This window comes from Vitis riparia, chromosome 13 (assembly GCF_004353265.1).
Source record: "Vitis riparia cultivar Riparia Gloire de Montpellier isolate 1030 chromosome 13, EGFV_Vit.rip_1.0, whole genome shotgun sequence".
NCBI lineage: Eukaryota > Viridiplantae > Streptophyta > Magnoliopsida > Vitales > Vitaceae > Vitis > Vitis riparia.
This window is the reverse complement of record NC_048443.1, coordinates 1110335-1130254: the sequence shown is the minus strand read 5'-3', so window position 1 is coordinate 1130254 and position 19920 is coordinate 1110335. Positions and strand designations below refer to the sequence as shown.

Below are 19920 nucleotides of genomic sequence, written 5' to 3'. Positions count from 1 at the left end.
AAGTTAGAGTCGCCACTTATTTTATTTTAAAAAGGAAAAATAAAACAAGAAAGAAAACTCTAAAGAAATGACTACAAAGTTTTGGAAAAGCATGTATTAGAAAAGTCTGAGTTTAGGTCTGAAAATTAGGTTACCTATCGAGAAGATACCTCAAAGAGGTAGTATAACACCTTTAAGCCCTAAAAAGGTCTCTATAGACTAAATCAAGGGAAATGTGACAATTAATCAATTGATTAAGGATACCTAAAAGAGGTGAAGTGATTTTAAAAGAATCTACTAACACTAGCATTCCAAACAAGAATTCAAATCACAAACATAATTATAAAGAGTTAAGGTGCGTACCTGGATTGTTTCTCAAGTGTTATCATAAGACATAAAAGTTTGTTCAAAAAATAAAGCATACAATATTCCAAAAAAATAGGTATAGATCTCACCAATACACATACTTATAGAATTTTGAAATTTGAAGGATAGGAAGCAAACCTGGGTAGCGAATTGAGTGCTTCAATGGGACACAAGGTTAGTTCATCAGCAATTAAAACAATCTCATGTGTAACACAATATAAATAAGAGTCAAACAAATATCAAACAATCACATCACTTGAATCATTATCTTAAGAAAATATTATAGTTGTCAGCCCACCAAGGCCAAATTTATTTTTGCACGAGTTAATTCTATGAATTTCACTATTGGAACCATGGAATCATTCTCGCTCATCAAAGATTAAGAAAATTTTAAAGTTAATTCAAAAAGAAAAAAATAAAAGTTGCTTGGCGAAAGAAAGATGACAACAAGTTCTTTTGGAAAATGGAATTTTATTAGCTTAAGAGTAAGGCAGAATTTTAAAAGGAAAATTTAAGGGAATTACATTTATTGAAATTAGAATTTTGAAAACATTAAAAGATATGTTTAACAATGGCTAAGTGTAGGTGGCTTTAGGAGTCTCCAAAAGCTTTCTGTTCTCTATAAAAACCCATAGGAAGGGTCCTTTGAGCAGGTCCTGACATATAACTAACTAGTTATTAATAATCACCAACTTAAATTGTAAGTCCCTTTGTAAATTTGCTCTGAATTATTAAAAATATGTTTAACAATGATTTTAGAAAATGTTTTTAGTCGTTTTAATACTTAAAAAATAAAAAATTTCAAGTGTTAAAAAAGTAAAAAAAAAAACTTTTTAAAATCACTGTCAAATGTCAAATGAACTCTAAGTCATATAATCTTTCAATATATTAAAAAAAAAATGCCAAAGCTTTGAAAAATTGGCCATGTCATTTTGGAGTTTCCAAATGGCAACTAGTGATCCATATATCAATTTGAAAACCAGAAACAATGAGGCTTGAACGATCACAGAACTAGCAGAGGCCGAGTTGGTATTGGACACTAAACGTTTACACAGGCTGATTTTTGTTGGGCTTAATTCTTCACAGGCCTACACCCATCCAGCCCATTGGCATAACCGTCTTTTCATTCCTCTACGACCCCATTTAGGCTAGTAAGACAGTTGGACCAATTGATGAACTACACGTGTCTTCTTGCTCATATAGCAAAAAAGAAAAAAATCATAAATTTATAAAATCTATTTTTCCGTTTTAAAATTATTTTTATAAAAATGAATAAATCAACTAATATCTACTAAAGAGACTACACATAGAAATAATTAAGGCAACAATATTTTAATGGCATAAACCTTCATTTTTTTTTTCTTGCTAGTAAAAGGGTTTTTATAATGCATTTAAATTACTACTTAAAATATTTCAAAATAAAAGAAAGTATTTGAAAGGTTATTTCAATAAAAATAAATAAAAAAAGGAAATGAAAAATGATTGGATACAAAAGTAATACTTGTTGAATTTTTGTTTAACGAATAAAGTGAAATTTATATTATTGAATAAAAATATAAACAAATAAAAATAAAAATATCGAAATATAAACAAATATAACTAGGTTATAAATAAATTAGACCTTGAAATGTTACATATTAGATGGTGTCTTTTTGGTACCATACCCAAAAAATATCACATTAGCCAAATTTGTTAGCAAATATTATTAAATATATATTTTTTTAATATTATACCAATTTTTCTTATCAAATCTTACTTTATTTCAAATAGCTTAAAAATAGAAATAGAATCATGGATATTAGAATTTGACAAATAATTCATAAAATGTAATTAAAATATAAAAAATAATCATCAATGAAAAATATAAGCTTAGGACAAATAATGGGACAAGATTGAAACTTTGTTAATGAACAAGATGATAACTCTTTGATACTAAATTTATTTTTTATTTTTTATTTTTATTTTTTATTTTTATTTTTATTTTATTTTACCTTTTATACCATGGTAAGATAAGACTTTCCTTGAGATATATTCTTCACCCCAAGTTCAATGAATCTAGACTAGAAAATCTGAAAAAAGCTTGACCATTTTCTTAATATATATATATATAAGCCACCATATACTGTGTGTGGGTGAAAGTTTACAATAGGACCCCTCTCTTCCAAAGCCCCTCGGCATCCCCAAACCCCAATATTGTCCCTTTCAAAGCCCAAAAAGCTACCCCAAAAGGCAAAAAGCCACGCTTGCCTCCTCGCCTTCACCAAAGCTCACAATCCAAATCAAACCAGAACTCTTCTCTTCGGATCAAGCCTATACATATATAGTCTTCCCAGTTTCAGTTTTTGTATCAGATTAAGCATTTTTTTCCTCTTTCTTGGTGTCAATGGCTCTTGTGAATAGAGTCTCAGGTTTCTCTTCTTGTTCTGTTTCATCCCATTTTGGGAAAGCTAAGACCTTTGGGCTTAACCCCATTTGCTCTCTCAATTGCACCTCTTCTTCTTCTTCTTCTTCTTCTTCTTCTTCTTCTTCTTCTTCTTCTTTTTCTTCTTCTTCACCCTTCACTGAGAAGCATTCCGTTGAGAGGTACCAGAGGGACAGTTGGGTGTACAATACCCAGGTGGAGGATGCCTCCTCATGGAATCTCCCATTTGATTCCAATTCAGTGAGGGAAAATGACATTGCTCTGCAGCTTCCAGAGCTTAAGAAGATGCTTGGAGTGTTGAGGGAGAAGAGGGAGAGTGGAGGATGTGATGGAGGAGGGGGGAGCTGTGGACCCGGGAATGTGTATTTGGTGGGGACTGGGCCTGGGGACCCTGAGCTTTTGACACTGAAGGCTGTGAGAGTTATTCAGAGTGCTCATCTTTTGCTTTATGATAGACTGGTCTCCAATGATGTGTTGGAATTGGTTGGGCCTGATGCTAGACTTCTCTACGTTGGGAAGACTGCCGGATACCACAGCAGAACCCAGGTATAAATCTCTCTCTCTTTCTCTCTCAAGACTACATTTTTGGAGTTTCTGTGAATTGGGCATCTTTGATTTCCAACTGGGTGTCTGATATGATTGAAAAGTTTGAAGATTTCTGTGAATTGGGTTTCTTTTGTTTGTGAGATGGGGCCAAAGTTTTGATGATTTGGGGTTATGGGTTTGCTTGATTTCTTGATTTGGTTTCACAATTTTTTAATTTCTGTGAGTGGGTGTGTTCTTGATTGAGGAAATGAGTAATTATTGACTGTATTTGCAGGAGGAGATACATGAATTACTTCTGAGTTTTGCTGAAGCTGGAGCTACAGTTGTGAGACTTAAAGGAGGGGATCCACTGGTGAGTTTCTATTGCAAAACGTGAAAAAGATGAGTATGGCATTGCAAGTTGTTTCACGGAATCATCTCAGAAATGTTGTGTTTAGTGTTTTTTATTGAACTTTTTTCAAATATTTTCTGTGTGTATTAGGTATTTGGGAGAGGTGGAGAGGAGATGGACTTTTTGCAAAAGCAGGGGATTCAAGTGAAAGTTATTCCAGGTATGATACATTGCAATTGTATTCAATTGTGTTGAACGAAGAACACCACCTGAAAATTGAATGACTCCATTGTGTTTTACATAGCTTTTCAAAGTAGAAATGCATAATTTATGGATGATGTGCTTTGCATAAATGCGGGGCTTCTTAGTAATATTATGGCTATAACTTGAAAATGTCACCATTTAAAGAAAAACTAGATTGATTGTATAACATCAGGTTGTGGTGATCGCTCTCATTTTCTTTAAAACCCCATTCCAATGATGAATTTCTACTTCGAATTTGCTAAGAGAAATTGGATCATTTGAATTTTTTGGAGGATGTCTGAACTCCCTCCAAAATCACTATTTTTGTTGTTGTTTTAAGAATCTTTGATGATTTTTATGATGGAAATCTTGTTAAGGGCTTTATTTTGCAGTTGGTTGCCTTGTCAAACAAGTTGATGTTTGATTGAATATGATTGGGAGTCGGGACTATTGTTCATAGCATGAGTGTGATGTGTGAAATTTGTCTTGATGAATCTAAATTACTCTGTTAGGAATGTCTTGACCTTTTGATTTAATATCTTAATGAAATGGAATCAAGACAAATGGGAATGCCATAATGCTGAAAGCATTGCCTGCTGCCTTTATTTTTCTTTTTTGATAAGTAATAGCAATTGTATAAAGAAAGCCCGAAGTACACCTAAAAGTATACAAGGCAACAAGGCCAAAGGGGGAAGAAAAAAACAAAAAAAAAAACCCTTACTTACAACCCAACCAATCAATGAAATCGAAAATGGACCATGAAGCACAATCTACATGCACCCTAACCCAATCCGAAAACATGTACCAAAAAGACCGTAAAATAGCTTGATCCGCTAATTCAGTATCTTCAAAGATTCTTCTATTTCTTTCCTTCCATAAAGTCCAAAATAAGCATAAAGGGGCTGCATTCCACGCCTTTTTTCTTTTCTTTCCAACAAAAGTGTCATTCCAACCAAGAATGGTTTCCTTGATAGAATTGAGCAAAACCCAATGAACACCAAAAAGAGTTAAAATAAGGTGCCAAATCATAGCTGCCTTGGGACAATGAATAAGCACATGATTTGCTGATTCTTCATCTGCTTTACACAAATAGCACCTACTTGGTAGGGCCCAACCCCTCCTTTTTAGTTGATCCATAGTTAGAATTCTTCCCCAGATAGCTCCCAAGCAAAAAGGCTTACTCTCTTTGGAACCCAAGGATTCCAAACTAAGCTTGAAGGGAACTCTCTACCGATGCATGGAGCTAGGGATGAGAAGAAAGACTTAACTGTAAAGAAATCTTTCTTTGCCTGCTGCCTTTATTATAATACTGTCCTGCAAGCACGGGAAACTCCCAAACACTTGCACTGGTGGAGCTACAACTATAATGCTCATATATATAGCAGGCAGTAGGATAAAACTACAAGGAATTTGCAGCAAAAAAAAAAGAAAAAAAAACTGATGATTCATCAACAGTTGATCCAAATCTTGCCATATTTTCAGAAAAGTAGGAAATTAAAAGAGATATCTGTTGTACTTGTGAAATCTCATCTTGTTTGAGCATGGGTTCTCTTGACAGAGACACCTAAGGCATATCCTTGAAGAGGATCAGTTGCTTTACCTGCTGTCATTCTGTTGTGGTGGTGGCCTGTCCATCACTGATAAAAAAAAATTAGGGCCCTTAACACCCAATTTAGGTCTTTTGAAAATGTCAATTTAGTCAATGAGTGAAGACATGGACTGTCTAAAGTATAGATTCTTATGCATAGTAGTGAGTTACAATCACCCTCATACATGCAAACCCTTGTACAAAACATTAGGTTCATGGAATACATGACAGTGGTTGCTGCATGCGATCTTAGACAGCTATATTATTCCTAAGCACTTGTATTAGTCCAGGAGAAGTAGTCCCAAACTGTACTTTTCTGTTATGTTTACACTTGTGTGCCTTAGATTGCTTTAGGGTATAGTGGTATGATATTTTCCTCACTTCTTTGCAGGCATAACCGCTGCATCGGGAATAGCAGCAGAGCTGGGGATCCCATTAACTCACAGGGGTATTGCAAATAGTGTTAGATTTCTAACAGGGCACTCAAGGAAAGGAGGAACAGATCCTCTTTTTGTAGCAGAGAATGCAGCTGATCCTGATTCAACCTTGGTTGTTTACATGGGCTTGTCTACCCTCCCTTCTCTTGCCCTAAAGTTGATGCATCATGGTCTGCCATCTAATACACCAGCTGTTGCAGTTGAGCGAGGGACCACACCACAGCAGCGCTTGGTAAGCATGAAAATCATTTTATTTTCCCTTGTCTATCACAATGTAAACATCTCTTATTTCAAGTTCTTATCAAAACAATAATAAAAATGTGAGGCAAGGTTTTGGATTTTTTTTAAACATGAGGTTATGCCCCTGATGTTACTGTCAGAAACCAATTTTATTTGCTTTTGCAACCTTGCAGGTGTTTGCAGAACTGAAGGATCTTGCTGATGAGATTTCCTCTGCAGAGCTAGTATCACCGACACTGATCGTCATTGGAAAGGTTGTTGCACTTTCACCCTTCTGGCCCCATTCTTCTATAGAAGCATCCCTCCTGGTAGAGGCGAAATAGACATTTGAGGCACAATTTATATCATCCAAGGTTTATTTTTTGGGGGTTGGGCCTCCCATTTTGATCCATTCCAACATTTTTAACAAAGAGCAACCAATTTAGAAGTCTGATTGGCTTATTTCTTCTGGGTGGTGGAGGGACATCTTTTTTTAATATTTATCTCAAGCGAATTGATTGAGACCAGGTAGAATCTACAGATAGCAGTAGATCACATCCAACCGATAGCAGCTTCCCAGCAAGCTTGCATCATATCCAATTAGAGAAGTAACTCATTGGTCAGGTAAAATTTTTTTGTAAGATCTCAATTTTATGAGCCTGATTTTGTAATGCAGATGATCCACGGATTTTGATCTGATTCTTTCAATAAATTGGTTGAAATTTCGCAATGATATCTGAAATTACAGACTGTGTAGACCTGCAGCTCTGTTGATTACTAACTGTTGAACATGCCCACTTGAGAACTAGTTTTGAGGGATATACGCATTAATGATTGGGGATTGACGAGTGTTTTAGCTAGATTGTTGCTGAATCTGTGAGAATGCATGATGATTAGTGATACAACCTCTGTCATTATAAAAATATCGTTATGCGTGCTTGAAAATTCCTGGCTGTTAGAAGCCAGAGCATGTTGCTAGATTGATAACAATTAACACTGTCATCATATATTTGTAGGGTATGCAGGAAGATAGTTTTCTTAGCTAAGACAAAGCACAAAAACGAAATGTTAGATGTCTTCTAGCAGATTGTAGTGAAGATTAGAGTCCAACGATTGAAAACTGTTTCCTATCTCTGGTTCCCAGAAAGTTTGAGGGAAATAAAATAAAAAGAAAAAATAATAGAAAAGAAAGAAGTGCGGAAAATTTCTAAAATTTTCTCTTGTTTGATTGTTTGCTTGTTCTAAATCTAAGTTATAACTTTAGTGCATGGTGCGTTTGATAAAGGGTGGATGATGAGCTGCATGGTGGTCTGTAAAAACCGGGTCTTGATCAATGTACAACAACCTAATGCTGTTGAACATGCTTATCTTAGAATAAAATCTTTAGGGTGCGTTTGATAGATGAGAATTGAGAATAAGAATGAAAATAGAATGAGAATGAAGGTGAATCATAGTAAGAGCAATCAAAATTGTTATAAGAGCGTAGGATTTGGTTTCTATTGGAATAAACTTTTGATTGTAGGTGTGGTATGCCATATTATATAAAAGTATATCAAACAATGTGGTAGTCAGTCAGGTCTCAGAGAACATGGAGATGGAAAATAAGACGACTTTTGAGAACACGAGAACCAATGTATTAAAAGCAGATAATATTTACGTAAGACAAGGAGTTGTAAAAGATAAAGCCAGATGAGAAGTGTAGAATTGGATCCATAGCCTAAAACTAGATCCAAGCCCATTTGAGAATTTCAGGTCAAAATGCAACCCGACCCACGTCGAATTTCGATATGAGCTCAGATGGTGTGCCAAGGCTTGAATTGATTTTTAAGATTAAGGTGGTATTTGTTTTTTTACTTAATTCTAAATAGAACCTTAATGCTTAATAGTGTTAAATATTAGGTTGTTTGTTTTTGTAGTATTTTATTTCTATTAAATGTTAAAAAGTAAAAAAAATCAATATATTATTTTTTCTATTTAGAAAAAGTTATATACTTTGGCTTTTTCTATTTAGTAAAAAGTTTATAATAAGTCATGAAAAAATAGAAAAACAAACAACCTAAATTCTAAAATTAAATTAATTTTAGCAAAAAGCCAAAAAAACAAACACCATCTAAGTCTGGCTTAAACTGATCTTTTAACCCTAGGCTTGACCTAAGAATTGAGGCCAGGACTACTATGTAAGATTCTCGCCCAAAAAATAAAATAAATAAATAAACCCTTCCTCCTAAGAATTGCCACTTTTAAGAATGCCCTTCAAAATGGTTTGAACACATCAAAGAATGCCTCTAACTCTAAATTTTTTTATCACAATGGAGCCAAATTGATGGGGTCTACCACAAGGAAGATCATGATCTACTGAGGTTTGATTTGTTCTGATTTGATTCTTCACCTAAAATATCCACTGTCAAGTGTCAGCCATGACATTGGCCCATATCCCAAATTCAAATCTCATCAATCAAAGAGTGCTTTTATATTATTGATTGATGTCATATGTATTTCAAGTTGTGATTATCATATTTGTAAAAAAGATTTATGGATAATTAATCTAATGAAGTACATAAACAATAAGTTGTGTATATATTGACTTTGCACAACCATTATTTTCTGATAATGTATAACCCAAAAATGATATGTGAAATTAATGTTCAACTAGCCTGTTTTTATTTTTTATTTTTTAAATTTAATTTGAAATTGGATTTTGAAAATATGGCTTTTATAGAAATTAAAAGTCATGTTTCAAAATATGGTTTCTAAATTGTATTAAAATCGAATTTTCAAAATGTTTTTTTTTTCAAGCTTTTAGAAGCATTTTAAAACATATTTTTTGAAAAAAATAAAAAATAAAAAAAAGTACATGGGAAAGAATTATTGTTTTGAATATTTGATTTAAAAAATAGAAGGGTTCTTCAATGTATTTATTTTTTAATAGTTCGTAAAAAACCAAACTTAGGTTAAGTTGATTTTTTAAGTTTAAGCCTGGTCTAAACATCGAAGCCAAGTGTATTATATGAGACCCCCCAAAAAAACCCTCCCATTAAAAATGTTTTATAAGATAAAAAATTGAAAATAATAAACATTAATATTGCTATATATTTTATTTTATGGCATTGATTAATATATTTTATTACTAATATATTAATTTTATTATTTTTCTCATAAACCATTTAATAAAATAAGTGTTATTATAGTCTGCACACATCAATGATTGCTTCTAACTTTAATTTTTTTTAATCATAATGAAACCAAATTAATGGGGTCCATCATGATCAAGTTTGATTTCACCTAAAATATTCATTCCATGATTAATGGTATTGCCTGCCAGCCATGGCAGTGGCCCATGCCCCAATTTCAAATCTCATAAATCAAAATTTTCAACATAATATATTAATGTTAATTATCATATTTGTAGAAGGGATTTATGATTAATTAATCTAATCAAGTACATAAAAATGGTGTTTAAAACATAAAAATTGATGTTTGACAAAAAAAAAAAAAAAAAGGAAAAAAAAAGAAGAAGAAGAAAGAGTTTTGAAGGAATTTTGAATCAATTTGATTTTTTGATGTAACAAAATTAAATTTATTTTTAAAATATGTTATTGTTTATGATTCCTTGGCTCTAGAATAGTGTCTTGGAAAACTAATGAAAATATTTTAAATATATTTTAAAAACAAGAGTTTGTTTGGTCATATGATTTAAAAATAATTTTTTATTTTAAAAAAATGAAAAATTATTTAAATTTTTTTTAATATTGTTCGATCATTATTATCTAAATATAAAATAAAATAGAGAATAATTTTTAGAGGGTAAGCAAAAGTTGTTTTTACTAGTTTTTAAAAACAAAAGGAAAACATGAGTCTATTTATCCATGTTTTCTGAATTTTTAAAAAAAAAAATTATTTTTAAGTTAAAGAATTAAAACAATTCTTAAAAACAAATTTCAAAAGATATGATCAAACGAGTCTTAAAATATTTTAAATTTGTTTCAAAATATGGTCTCATTTTGAAAACAATGTTTTAAAAATTAAATGTTAGCTTAAAGTCGAAAAACAATTTTGTTTCTTTTTTTTTTTGTTGTAATAATAACTTAACGGGATTTGATTAGGTTCAATTGTTGACTTTCATTTGATTGGTTTAAATTATAAAAATAAAAAATAAAAGAACTTATTATTAATTTTATTATTCTTCTCATAAACCATTTAACTAAATAAGTTTAATTCAATTATGGCATCTATTTGAATTTTACAAAACAACATGATCAAATTATTGGGTGAATCCGATTTGATTTGATTGATTTTAATATCATTTCATGATTAATGACACCGACTCCACACCGACCATATTAGTGATTCTCTTGTTCTTATTCAACTTGTGATTCTCATGTTGGTTATTATCTTTTAATATGATAAAGAATATAAATATTTTATACGTTCATTGTATATATCCGAGTTTGTATAGGGGGTTGAGGAGTTGTTGACCCACAAAAAATAAAGGAAGATTTCATTTAAGTCATTTAGATAATAATATGATAGCGAGGTTTTATAATAATAATATAAATTATGTATGCTAACCTATGATTATCATTTTTCTAGAAGAATTGTAATTATCATATTGGAAGTGTATTATTATCTTATTCCAAACATTGGGCATGACTTTTGTGCTTAGTAAATGAATAGAAACAAAAGGGTGTGCTGTAAAGAAAAAAAAGAGATTAGATTTAAAATAAAAATAATAGTATTTTTAATCCAAAAAAATCCACGTGTTCCATGACATTATCATCCAACAGAAACAAAACATAGCAGCACATGTAAGATAAGATCCCTAAAGAGGGGACTTTTTTATTTGTATGCATGGGTCACTCTAATCTTATTCTCAATAATTCACCCACCCTTCATTTTCAGATCTACCCAGGGTTTGAGAAGTCAGAAAAAAACTTTATATTTGAAAGGGGAAATTGTTTTTCCCAAAATAGAAGGAAAATAAGGATTTTATTTTTCATTTTTGTAATTTTAAAAAGATTTTTTATTTTTTATATATTTTTTTATAAAAATTCTAAAAAATCCAAGTGATACCTACAAAGCTTGCTATGTGAATCATTCATTTATATACTCCAATTTAAATCATTAGATAAAGATACGAAGAGTGTCGAGAAATAAAATCTAAGTATAAATAGATAAAATTTAGATAAAGTGTAAATAAATTAGTGATTACTTGTAATTATTATTTTTTATTTTTTATAATATTAAAAATTGCTTTTTTATATCATAGATGACCCATTTTTTTAAATTGAAATATATTTAAGCAATATTCTTATTAATCTTTGTCCAAACCTTTTTTTTTTTCTTTTCAAATTTTAAGAAAAATTTGATGATATTAAATCGATATTTTTGTATTTAGAACTCAAACTCTTTTAAATGAAAATTACATATGCTCAAACGTGTTTTTTTATTTTTAAAAGTAAAAGGTAAAAGTTATTTAAATGGTATTTGTTTTTTGATTGAATAAAAATAATTAAAATATTTAATTTTTTTTATTCAATTTAAAACAATTCATAAATTTTATTAATATTAAATTTATTTTAATTATATAAATGGATATCCACGAGTCATTTTTAGTGGAGTAAAAAGTAAAATATTTTGATATTTTTTATTCAAATAAAAAAAAAAAACCCCACTCAGAGTTTGCTCATGGAATGGACTAATTTTCGGATAAGTTTAAATAAAAAGACATCTTATTTCCATGTCACATCACATCATAAAAATATAAAAAAATTTATTTTATTTTATACCTTATAATAATTTTATTATTTTATATATAGGTTTCATCATTTCTTTGTTTTGGAGGTCTTATTAGTCATTTCACTTACCTTCGTTGGAATAGCCTGTTGTCCTCCATATTTCCACGATTAAAGAAAGCCAATACAAAGCAGAAATAGTAAAATAAGGGTTTTTTTTTTTTTGTTTATTTATTTATATATATATATATATATATATATATATATATATATATATATATATATATATATATTTTTGTCTGCATATAGATAGATATAATATTCATGAAAAGAGAAATCACTGCACAACAGTCTATGGATCTACCTCTATAAATTCTGGCCTTAGCTTACATACAAAATATACACAGAGAGATATCAGAGGCAGTCTTCTTCCTTATCATTTCCAAAGATGATGATGAACGCTTCTCATCATCAGCTCCATAGACTGAACCCTACTCAATCCCCCTCCTCCTCCCTCTTACACAAACCCTTTATCCTCAGCCATGGAAGAAGTATCAGCAGCCCTGCATATCTCCCCACCAGGAGAACCCTGAATTTCCATGGAAAGAAAAAGTGCTTCTGCATAAGAGCTTCTGCCACTGATGTAAGAGGAGTGGAGACGTCGAAGGAGAATGCGGCATCGGTTAAGGCTGTCGTTAGGGCGACTGCTGCAGGGTTGCTGTCCGATCTAGGGATTACGAAGCCTCTTGATGTGTATGCGGATTTGGTTGGGAAAACGCTGCTTTTGGAGCTTGTTAGCGCAGAGGTCGACTCGGGTAAGTTGTAGGAAGGAGATGATAGCAATTAAAGAAGGATTTGGTCTCTTAGATCCTGCTTGCTCAGTTGAATTCTGCAAAGGTGTTAAGTCTTCGGGCATGTTTTGAATTTGCTCAAAAGGAATTTGTTAGGATTATGAGACAAATGTCTTAAAAATTGAAATAGAAAATGAGAGGTCTATTTTTTAAAACTGTTGTCAAGTTAGTGTAAACTGTTTTTAAGAATTATTTTTAAAAAAATATTTGGAAATTATTTTCTAATTTTTATTTTTAAAAATAAAAAATAAGGTATTTTAAAAAAATATTTTTTTATTATTTATCGAAGTTTTTATCTATTTATTGAGTCATTTAAAAAAATAATTATATAAATATATAAAATAATTAAAAATAAAATATTAAATATAAAAATTATTTTTAAAACATATTTAAAACTATTAAAAATATTTTAAATTATTAAATATACTTTTGTTTTATAAAATATTATAAAATAATTTTCAAAAATTATTTTTTAAAACAGCTATTGAATAAGAGTTTTTAAAATTTGTTTCAAAACGGTTACTAAATACAAGTTTTTAAAATCAAATTTCAACTATCTTGAAGAACAAAATTTTGTTTGAAGATTCAATTCAATATAAATAATAATTTGCTCTACTATGTTATAGTAATTGTACATATAATTGAAAAGTTTTCATAGTATTTTTTATGTTTTTAATTGTTACTCAAAATACGTGACAAAAAACAATTGAAAACAAAGTTCTTAAAAAACGGCTACCGATTCAAAGTTTGGTAAATGTCTTTTTAAGTTGGGTATCCAAAACAATCATTAGTTAGGTGATGGGTCATGTCTCTTTGCTATCATTGTGTCTGATTAAAGTGTTGGGTAAAATATAGGATTAGTTGATTAAAAATGATAAAAACATCCCATATAGAATTAACCTTTTTATTTTTGAACTTAAAAAGTAATCGATTTTTGACATAAATAATCTTTAATATTTTCATTATTTACATGTGTTTTAAAAGAAATAGTTATTTTTATAAGAAAAAAAATGATGATATTTTTATCAAAAATGAGTTTTTTTTTTTGTTTGTCAAAAATAAGTATTTTTTAGGTTGAAAAAAGATGAAAGATTAATTTTCTAAAATAGGGAAGATTTCATACATTTTAATCGGTTATCATTAAAATATATCACTCAGATCATTCTATCAACGTGATTATTTCTCATTGGATGATACTCTTCCATGTGATGTGATACCAAAGAAAAACCCTAATGGAACTACTGTTAGTGGGTGATGTACTTTTATTCTTTCAAAAAAGTTGAAAGTATGATAAAAAATAAAGTCATCTTTGTTATCATATCTTCACCGTGATAAACAAAGTTGGGAATTTGATATTTCTTTTATAAATTTAGAAAAATCATAAATCTACATAAAAATCCATCACAACTTTATACATGAGATGAAAGATGATAGAAGTGGTATCTTTTTCCAAGGTACTTAAATATTATTAATTTTATTTTATTTTATTTTTATAATTTGCTTTTATTTGTGGAGTTAATTTAAATAGGGACAGGCTTGGAGAAGGGAACAATCAAGGGGTATGCCCGCAAAGTGAGGCATGAAAAGGAGGAGGTGATATATGAGAGTGAATTCATAGTTCCTGCAGGTTTTGGAGAGGTTGGTGCAATTTTGGTAGAGAATGAACACCACAAGGAGATGTTCCTCAACAACATAGTGCTTGATGGATTACACAATGGCCCCATTCATATCAATTGCAGCTCATGGGTTCATTCCAAGTTTGATAACCCTAAGAAGAGAATCTTCTTCACCAACAAGGTTTTATATCTTTTTAATCTCCCCTTGTACATTTCCTTGAGAATCTTCTTGGGTCATTAGTTTAAAAGATTGTCATCCTTGAGAATCATCAATTAGTTCTAGATGTTAATGCATGTTTGCGCATGAATTATGAAATAGTCTTACTTGCCGGACGATACACCAAGCGGGTTGAAGAAGCTAAGGAAGATAGAGTTGGAGAATCTGCGCGGAAATGGAAAGGGAGAACGCAAGACGTCTGATAGGATCTATGATTACGATACTTACAATGACCTTGGGGATCCTGATGATAGTGAGGATCTTGCCCGCCCTGTTCTTGGCAGCAAGGATCATCCTTACCCTAGGAGATGCAGAACCGGGCGTCCTAGTTCCAAGAAAGGTATGTAATGAGTGGTATTATTTATGTATTGTGTTTTGTGGATGAATTTGTTTGAAGTTTTGAGCTGATTGATGTAGACCCGGTGTCGGAGACCAGAAGCAGCAGTGTGTATGTGCCGAGGGATGAAGCATTTGAAGAAGTGAAGCAGTTGACATTCTCGACAAAGACGCTGAAATCAGTGCTGCACGCGCTGCTGCCTCAGGTGGAGATCATGCTGCTGGATCCACACCTTGGATTTCCGTACTTCACTGCCATAGACTCACTGTTTCAAGAAGGAGTCCCCTTGCCCAAGAGCAAGAACTTCTTTCAGTCAATCATCCCAAGACTGGTGAAGACTATAGCTGAAAGAGAAGGAGATATTTTGCTCTTTGAAACCCCTGCAATGATCGACAGTATGCCTGATCTCTTCCTCGCTTCCTCTCCTTTTTCTTGAGATTGATCGAGTCCTTGCTGAATCAATGTTCCTCTGTTGCAGGAGATAAATTTGCTTGGTTCAGGGATGAGGAGTTTTCTCGGCAGGCTCTTGCTGGTCTCAACCCGTATAGCCTACAGTTGGTTACAGTATGTTCATTCTGTCAAACACTAGTAATGTAGTAGGAGATAGAGTCCAAACAATCCGTTTTTTCCGATCAAATTACATGAATTCAAGCCCTTCTCATGCAGGAGTGGCCCTTGAAGAGTGAACTGGATCCTGAGATCTATGGTCCTCCAGAATCATTGATCACAGCAGAACTGATCGAGAAAGAGATCAAAGGGGTCATGACTATTGATGAGGTAACGCACATTCTACTCCCTTGTGAGCTTGTTTAGTTGGACCCCATTTTGCGTTTGGCTCCGTTTTTGGGCTTTGTATGAGTAAGATCTTAAGGGGGTTTGAAGAACTGGTTCTGTTGTCTCTGTCACTGCAGGCCTTGAAACAGAAGAAGATGTTCATATTGGATTATCATGACCTTCTCTTACCTTACGTGAACAAAGTGAGGGAGATTGAAGGCACGACATTGTATGGATCTCGAACTCTGTTCTTCCTAACCATGGAGGGCACATTGAGGCCTCTTGCAATCGAGCTAACTAGGCCGCCAGTTGGTGACAAGCCGCAGTGGAAGCAAGTGTTCACACCAGGCTGGGATGCCACGAGTTGCTGGCTATGGAGGCTGGCCAAAACTCATGTTTGTGCTCATGACTCTGGTTATCACCAGCTTGTTGTTCACTGGTAAAATGATTCGAGACTCTGCTCATTGTCTATAAACCGGGCTTTTACCAATTCAACGATCAGAACAAGCTGATACCACTTGGTTGGGATTGTATTTTTTGCAGGCTAAGGACTCACTGTTGTACTGAGCCATACATCATCGCAGCTAACCGGCAACTAAGCGCTATGCACCCAATCTATAGACTCCTGCATCCTCATTTCAGGTACACAATGGAGATCAATGCTCTTGCTCGGGAAAGCCTCATAAATGCAGGTGGAATCATTGAGAGCTGCTTCTCGCCGGGCAAGTATGCCATTGAGCTCAGTTCTGCTGCCTATGACCAGCTCTGGAGATTTGACATGGAAGCTTTGCCTGCTGACCTGATCCGAAGGTACAGGAGATGGTTTCAAGGATATGATAAAAGATATTGTACTCTATTTGGTTACCTCTGAATCAGAATTTGTCGTTCTCTTTCAGGGGGATGGCAGTTGAGGATCCAACAGCTGAGCATGGGCTGAAGCTCACCATTGAGGATTACCCTTTTGCCAACGACGGTCTAGTCCTTTGGGATGCCATCAAGCAGTGGGTTAGGGACTATGTGAACCACTACTACCCAGACCCAAGCCTGGTTGAGTCTGATAAGGAGCTCCAAGCTTGGTGGACAGAAGTTCGAACCCAAGGGCATGCAGACAAGAAGGATGAGCCATGGTGGCCTGTCATGAAAACCCCAGAAGATCTAATCCATGTTTTAACAACCATAATCTGGGTTACAGCAGGGCACCATGCAGCTGTGAACTTCGGTCAATATGTATATGCCGGGTACTTTCCTAATCGACCCACAATCGCTCGAACCAACATGCCAACTGAGGACCCATCAGATGAGGAGTTCAAGAACTTTCTGCATAAGCCAGAAATTGCCTTGTTAAAGTGCTTCCCTTCACAGATTCAAGCAACAAAAATAATGGCAGTTTTGGATGTTCTGTCAAGTCATTCACCAGATGAGGAGTACCTCGGTGACCAGATGGAGCCATCCTGGACAGAAAACCCAATCATAAAGGCTGCATTCGAACGGTTCAATGGCAGATTGAAGGAGCTTGAGGGGATCATTGATGGGAGGAACACCAATTTGAACCTGAAGAACAGAACTGGAGCCGGGGTTGTTCCATATGAACTCTTGAAGCCATTCTCAAAACCAGGGGTCACAGGAATGGGAGTTCCTAATAGCATCTCTATCTAATTTATGATGCTACACTGTATCATAAAATAGCTATATAAATAAGCATATCTAGATTCCATGTCTCGAGAACTTCCAACATTCTTACCCTGTTTTTTGCCTCAATGGAAGGTAGTTTCTCAAATCTTATGAAATCTAAATTATTTACTTACAATGTTCAAAAAGTCATGCCATGTCTGAAACAGAAACTAAACCTGCGAAAAAACTGAAACAGGGCATTTAGACATCAAAGGGAAAGAAGTACAAAAACAAGAAAAATCCATGCATATAGAGTGAACATGCCTAAAGAAGAACAAATAAATAAATCTTACCTCTCATGCCAGTTCCTGATTTAAGTTCCTGATGGCCTTGTAGGGTTCAGGGGTGGAACATGAATGGGAAAGCCTAGAATTAGATGGGGTTAGCATTGAAAAATGCAGAAAACAGGGGGAAAAGTGCTTATAACAGGTGGGATTGAAGGGGTTGCAGCTGGATTTTGGGTTAATCTTCTCTTCTTCCCCTGACATTTTAACAATCAAGGTAGCAAACACAGCATACCTGAAACTACAGCAAAGGCATGTGTACACTTATTTTCTACTCAACTCAAACCGATTTCTGCACATTTCTATGTGCATATCTGCATACTTGAGAAGTTGAACTGGAAGCAAGATGAAAAATTCTCGGGGATATGCTAACGTGGGAGTCATTGATTTCTATATTCCAATTTACATCATTAAATAAAGATATAAAAAAATAAGAACACAGAAGGTGAAAGTGTCGAGAAATCATATTTAAATATAAATAAATTAAATTTAAGTGTAGCACAAATGAATAAGATTATATGTAAAGTCAACATTTTTCACGTGAGTCTCACTAATTTATTTTTTATTATGAAAAATATATTATTTGAAAAAGTTGGAGTTATTATTTATTGTAGTTTAGTTTTAAAACGAAAATAAAATAAGAAACAAAACCTTGCATGATTTTTTATTTGGAAAAAATAAATCTATTTACCAAAAACGGATTTGAGGATTAAGTTACTCATTGAAAAAGTACGATAATAAGTCATAACACCCCCAGCACACCTATAGTTTCTATTAAACGAATGAAATGAATTATGATAATTAATTAATTAATCATGAGGTAAAAAAAATGTAAATTACATTATATATATATATATATATATATATATATATATAAAAGATAAGATAGAGTGCATAAAATAATTTATTAAAATTGATCATATTATTTTTCTTAAAAACAAGATTCTACAATTTTATTCAAAAAGTATTGACCAAATTCTTATAGAAGAGAAGTGATTTTGCCAATAAATGGGGTTTTTACTACTCTATTTACAAAAAGAAAGTTTCAATTCAATTTTAAAAAGGATTTTTTTTCTTGGATATTATCTAGAAAGGCATTTTTTTACCAATTTATTATTCAATTCAATTTTTATTGAAAAGGTTTTCGTAACTTTTATTTATGAAAATTATTTCCAAATCAAATTTTATTATTTAAAAATAAATTTTTATTTAATTCCTTTAAAAAATGATTTAGAAAAAAGAATTTAACTTTATTTAAAGAAAATAAAAATGTTCATCAATTTAATCAAAAGAGCTTTACAATTTATTTTAAAATTTACAAAGAAAATCAAATTTGTTAGAAAAGGTTATTATTTTATTAAAAACAATTTTCTGAATTTACTAAAAATTATGGGTTTGTTTGGTTTCTGTTTTCAAGAACTGTTTTCTATTATTCAAAACAGAAAATACCAAAAACTTGTTTGGGGAAAGATGTGTGTTTTTGTTTTTTTGTATTTTTTGTATTCTAAAAAACCACTTTTTTGATGACAATAAAAAAACTTTTTCATTATTTTTTCACTGTTTAAATAATAGATTGTTTTTCGTATTTTCTCTTCCTTCTTTTTGTGTTTTCTTAGTTTTTTTTTTTTTTTTTTTTTTTTCCACAAATGTGAGCTCCACCCAACCACTGCACCTCCACCCGCAAACCCTTTCTTCTTCCTTAAATTATTGAAATTAATATACTTACACATGGTGACAAAGTCATCATTTGTTTAAGAAAATTATAGTTGGTGTAAAAATTTCAAAATGAAATATTTTTTTTTTAATTTAAATGAATTGTGCACATGAAAATTATTTATATATTTATAATATCAAGTTAATAGAAGAAAACACTGTATTAATTTAAAAAAAATAACTTTTAAACATGTTTTTTGTTTTACTTATTCTAAAAAACTTTTTTATTAACTCAATCAAACATTTTTTTTTTTAGAACAAAAACTATTTTCCAGAATTTAGTTCCCAAACAAAATTTTTTTTCTTAAAACGTAAAAAATTGTTTTCAAAAACTATGTTCCAGAACAGTTTTCAAAAATAGCAACAAAACAGCTAAGGGTTTGTTTAGTTGTTGTTCTCAAGTATTGTTTTCTGTTCTTGAAAACAAAAAATATTAAAAACATGTTTGGGGAAGGGGGTGTGTTTTTATTTTTGGTGTTTTTCGTATTTTCAAAAACCATTTTTTGAGAACAATAAAAAAATATTTTCATTATTTTTTCATTGTTTAAAGAATAGATTGTTTTCCATATTTTTTTTCAATCTTCCTTCTTTTTG

At 32.0% G+C, this 19920-nt stretch overlaps 2 protein-coding genes across 5 annotated transcripts; both read left to right on the top strand.

The window, feature by feature from the left end:
* The first annotated feature begins 2502 nt into the window (after positions 1-2502).
* On the top strand, positions 2503-6866 carry LOC117929343 (siroheme synthase-like). 4 transcript variants are annotated; one of them, XM_034849635.1, is made up of 6 exons: positions 2503-2836; positions 2888-3313; positions 3588-3665; positions 3795-3864; positions 5867-6144; positions 6326-6866. In XM_034849635.1, the coding sequence occupies exons 1-6, from the start codon at positions 2729-2731 to the stop codon at positions 6473-6475; spliced, it is 1110 nt and encodes a 369-aa protein (XP_034705526.1). In that variant the 5' UTR covers positions 2503-2728; the 3' UTR covers positions 6476-6866. The 4 variants fall into 4 exon arrangements, with proteins under 4 accessions (XP_034705526.1, XP_034705525.1, XP_034705524.1 ...); XM_034849634.1 differs by having other exon boundaries at positions 2503-2844; positions 2887-3313; XM_034849633.1 differs by having other exon boundaries at positions 2503-2853; positions 2887-3313.
* A 5412-nt stretch (positions 6867-12278) lies between these two features.
* Positions 12279-17462, top strand: LOC117928981 (linoleate 13S-lipoxygenase 2-1, chloroplastic-like). The gene is made up of 9 exons (XM_034849147.1): positions 12279-12678; positions 14243-14511; positions 14650-14887; positions 14965-15279; positions 15363-15448; positions 15551-15661; positions 15796-16097; positions 16202-16468; positions 16555-17462. The coding sequence occupies exons 1-9, from the start codon at positions 12312-12314 to the stop codon at positions 17312-17314; spliced, it is 2715 nt and encodes a 904-aa protein (XP_034705038.1). The 5' UTR covers positions 12279-12311; the 3' UTR covers positions 17315-17462.
* Positions 17463-19920: the final 2458 nt, after the last annotated feature.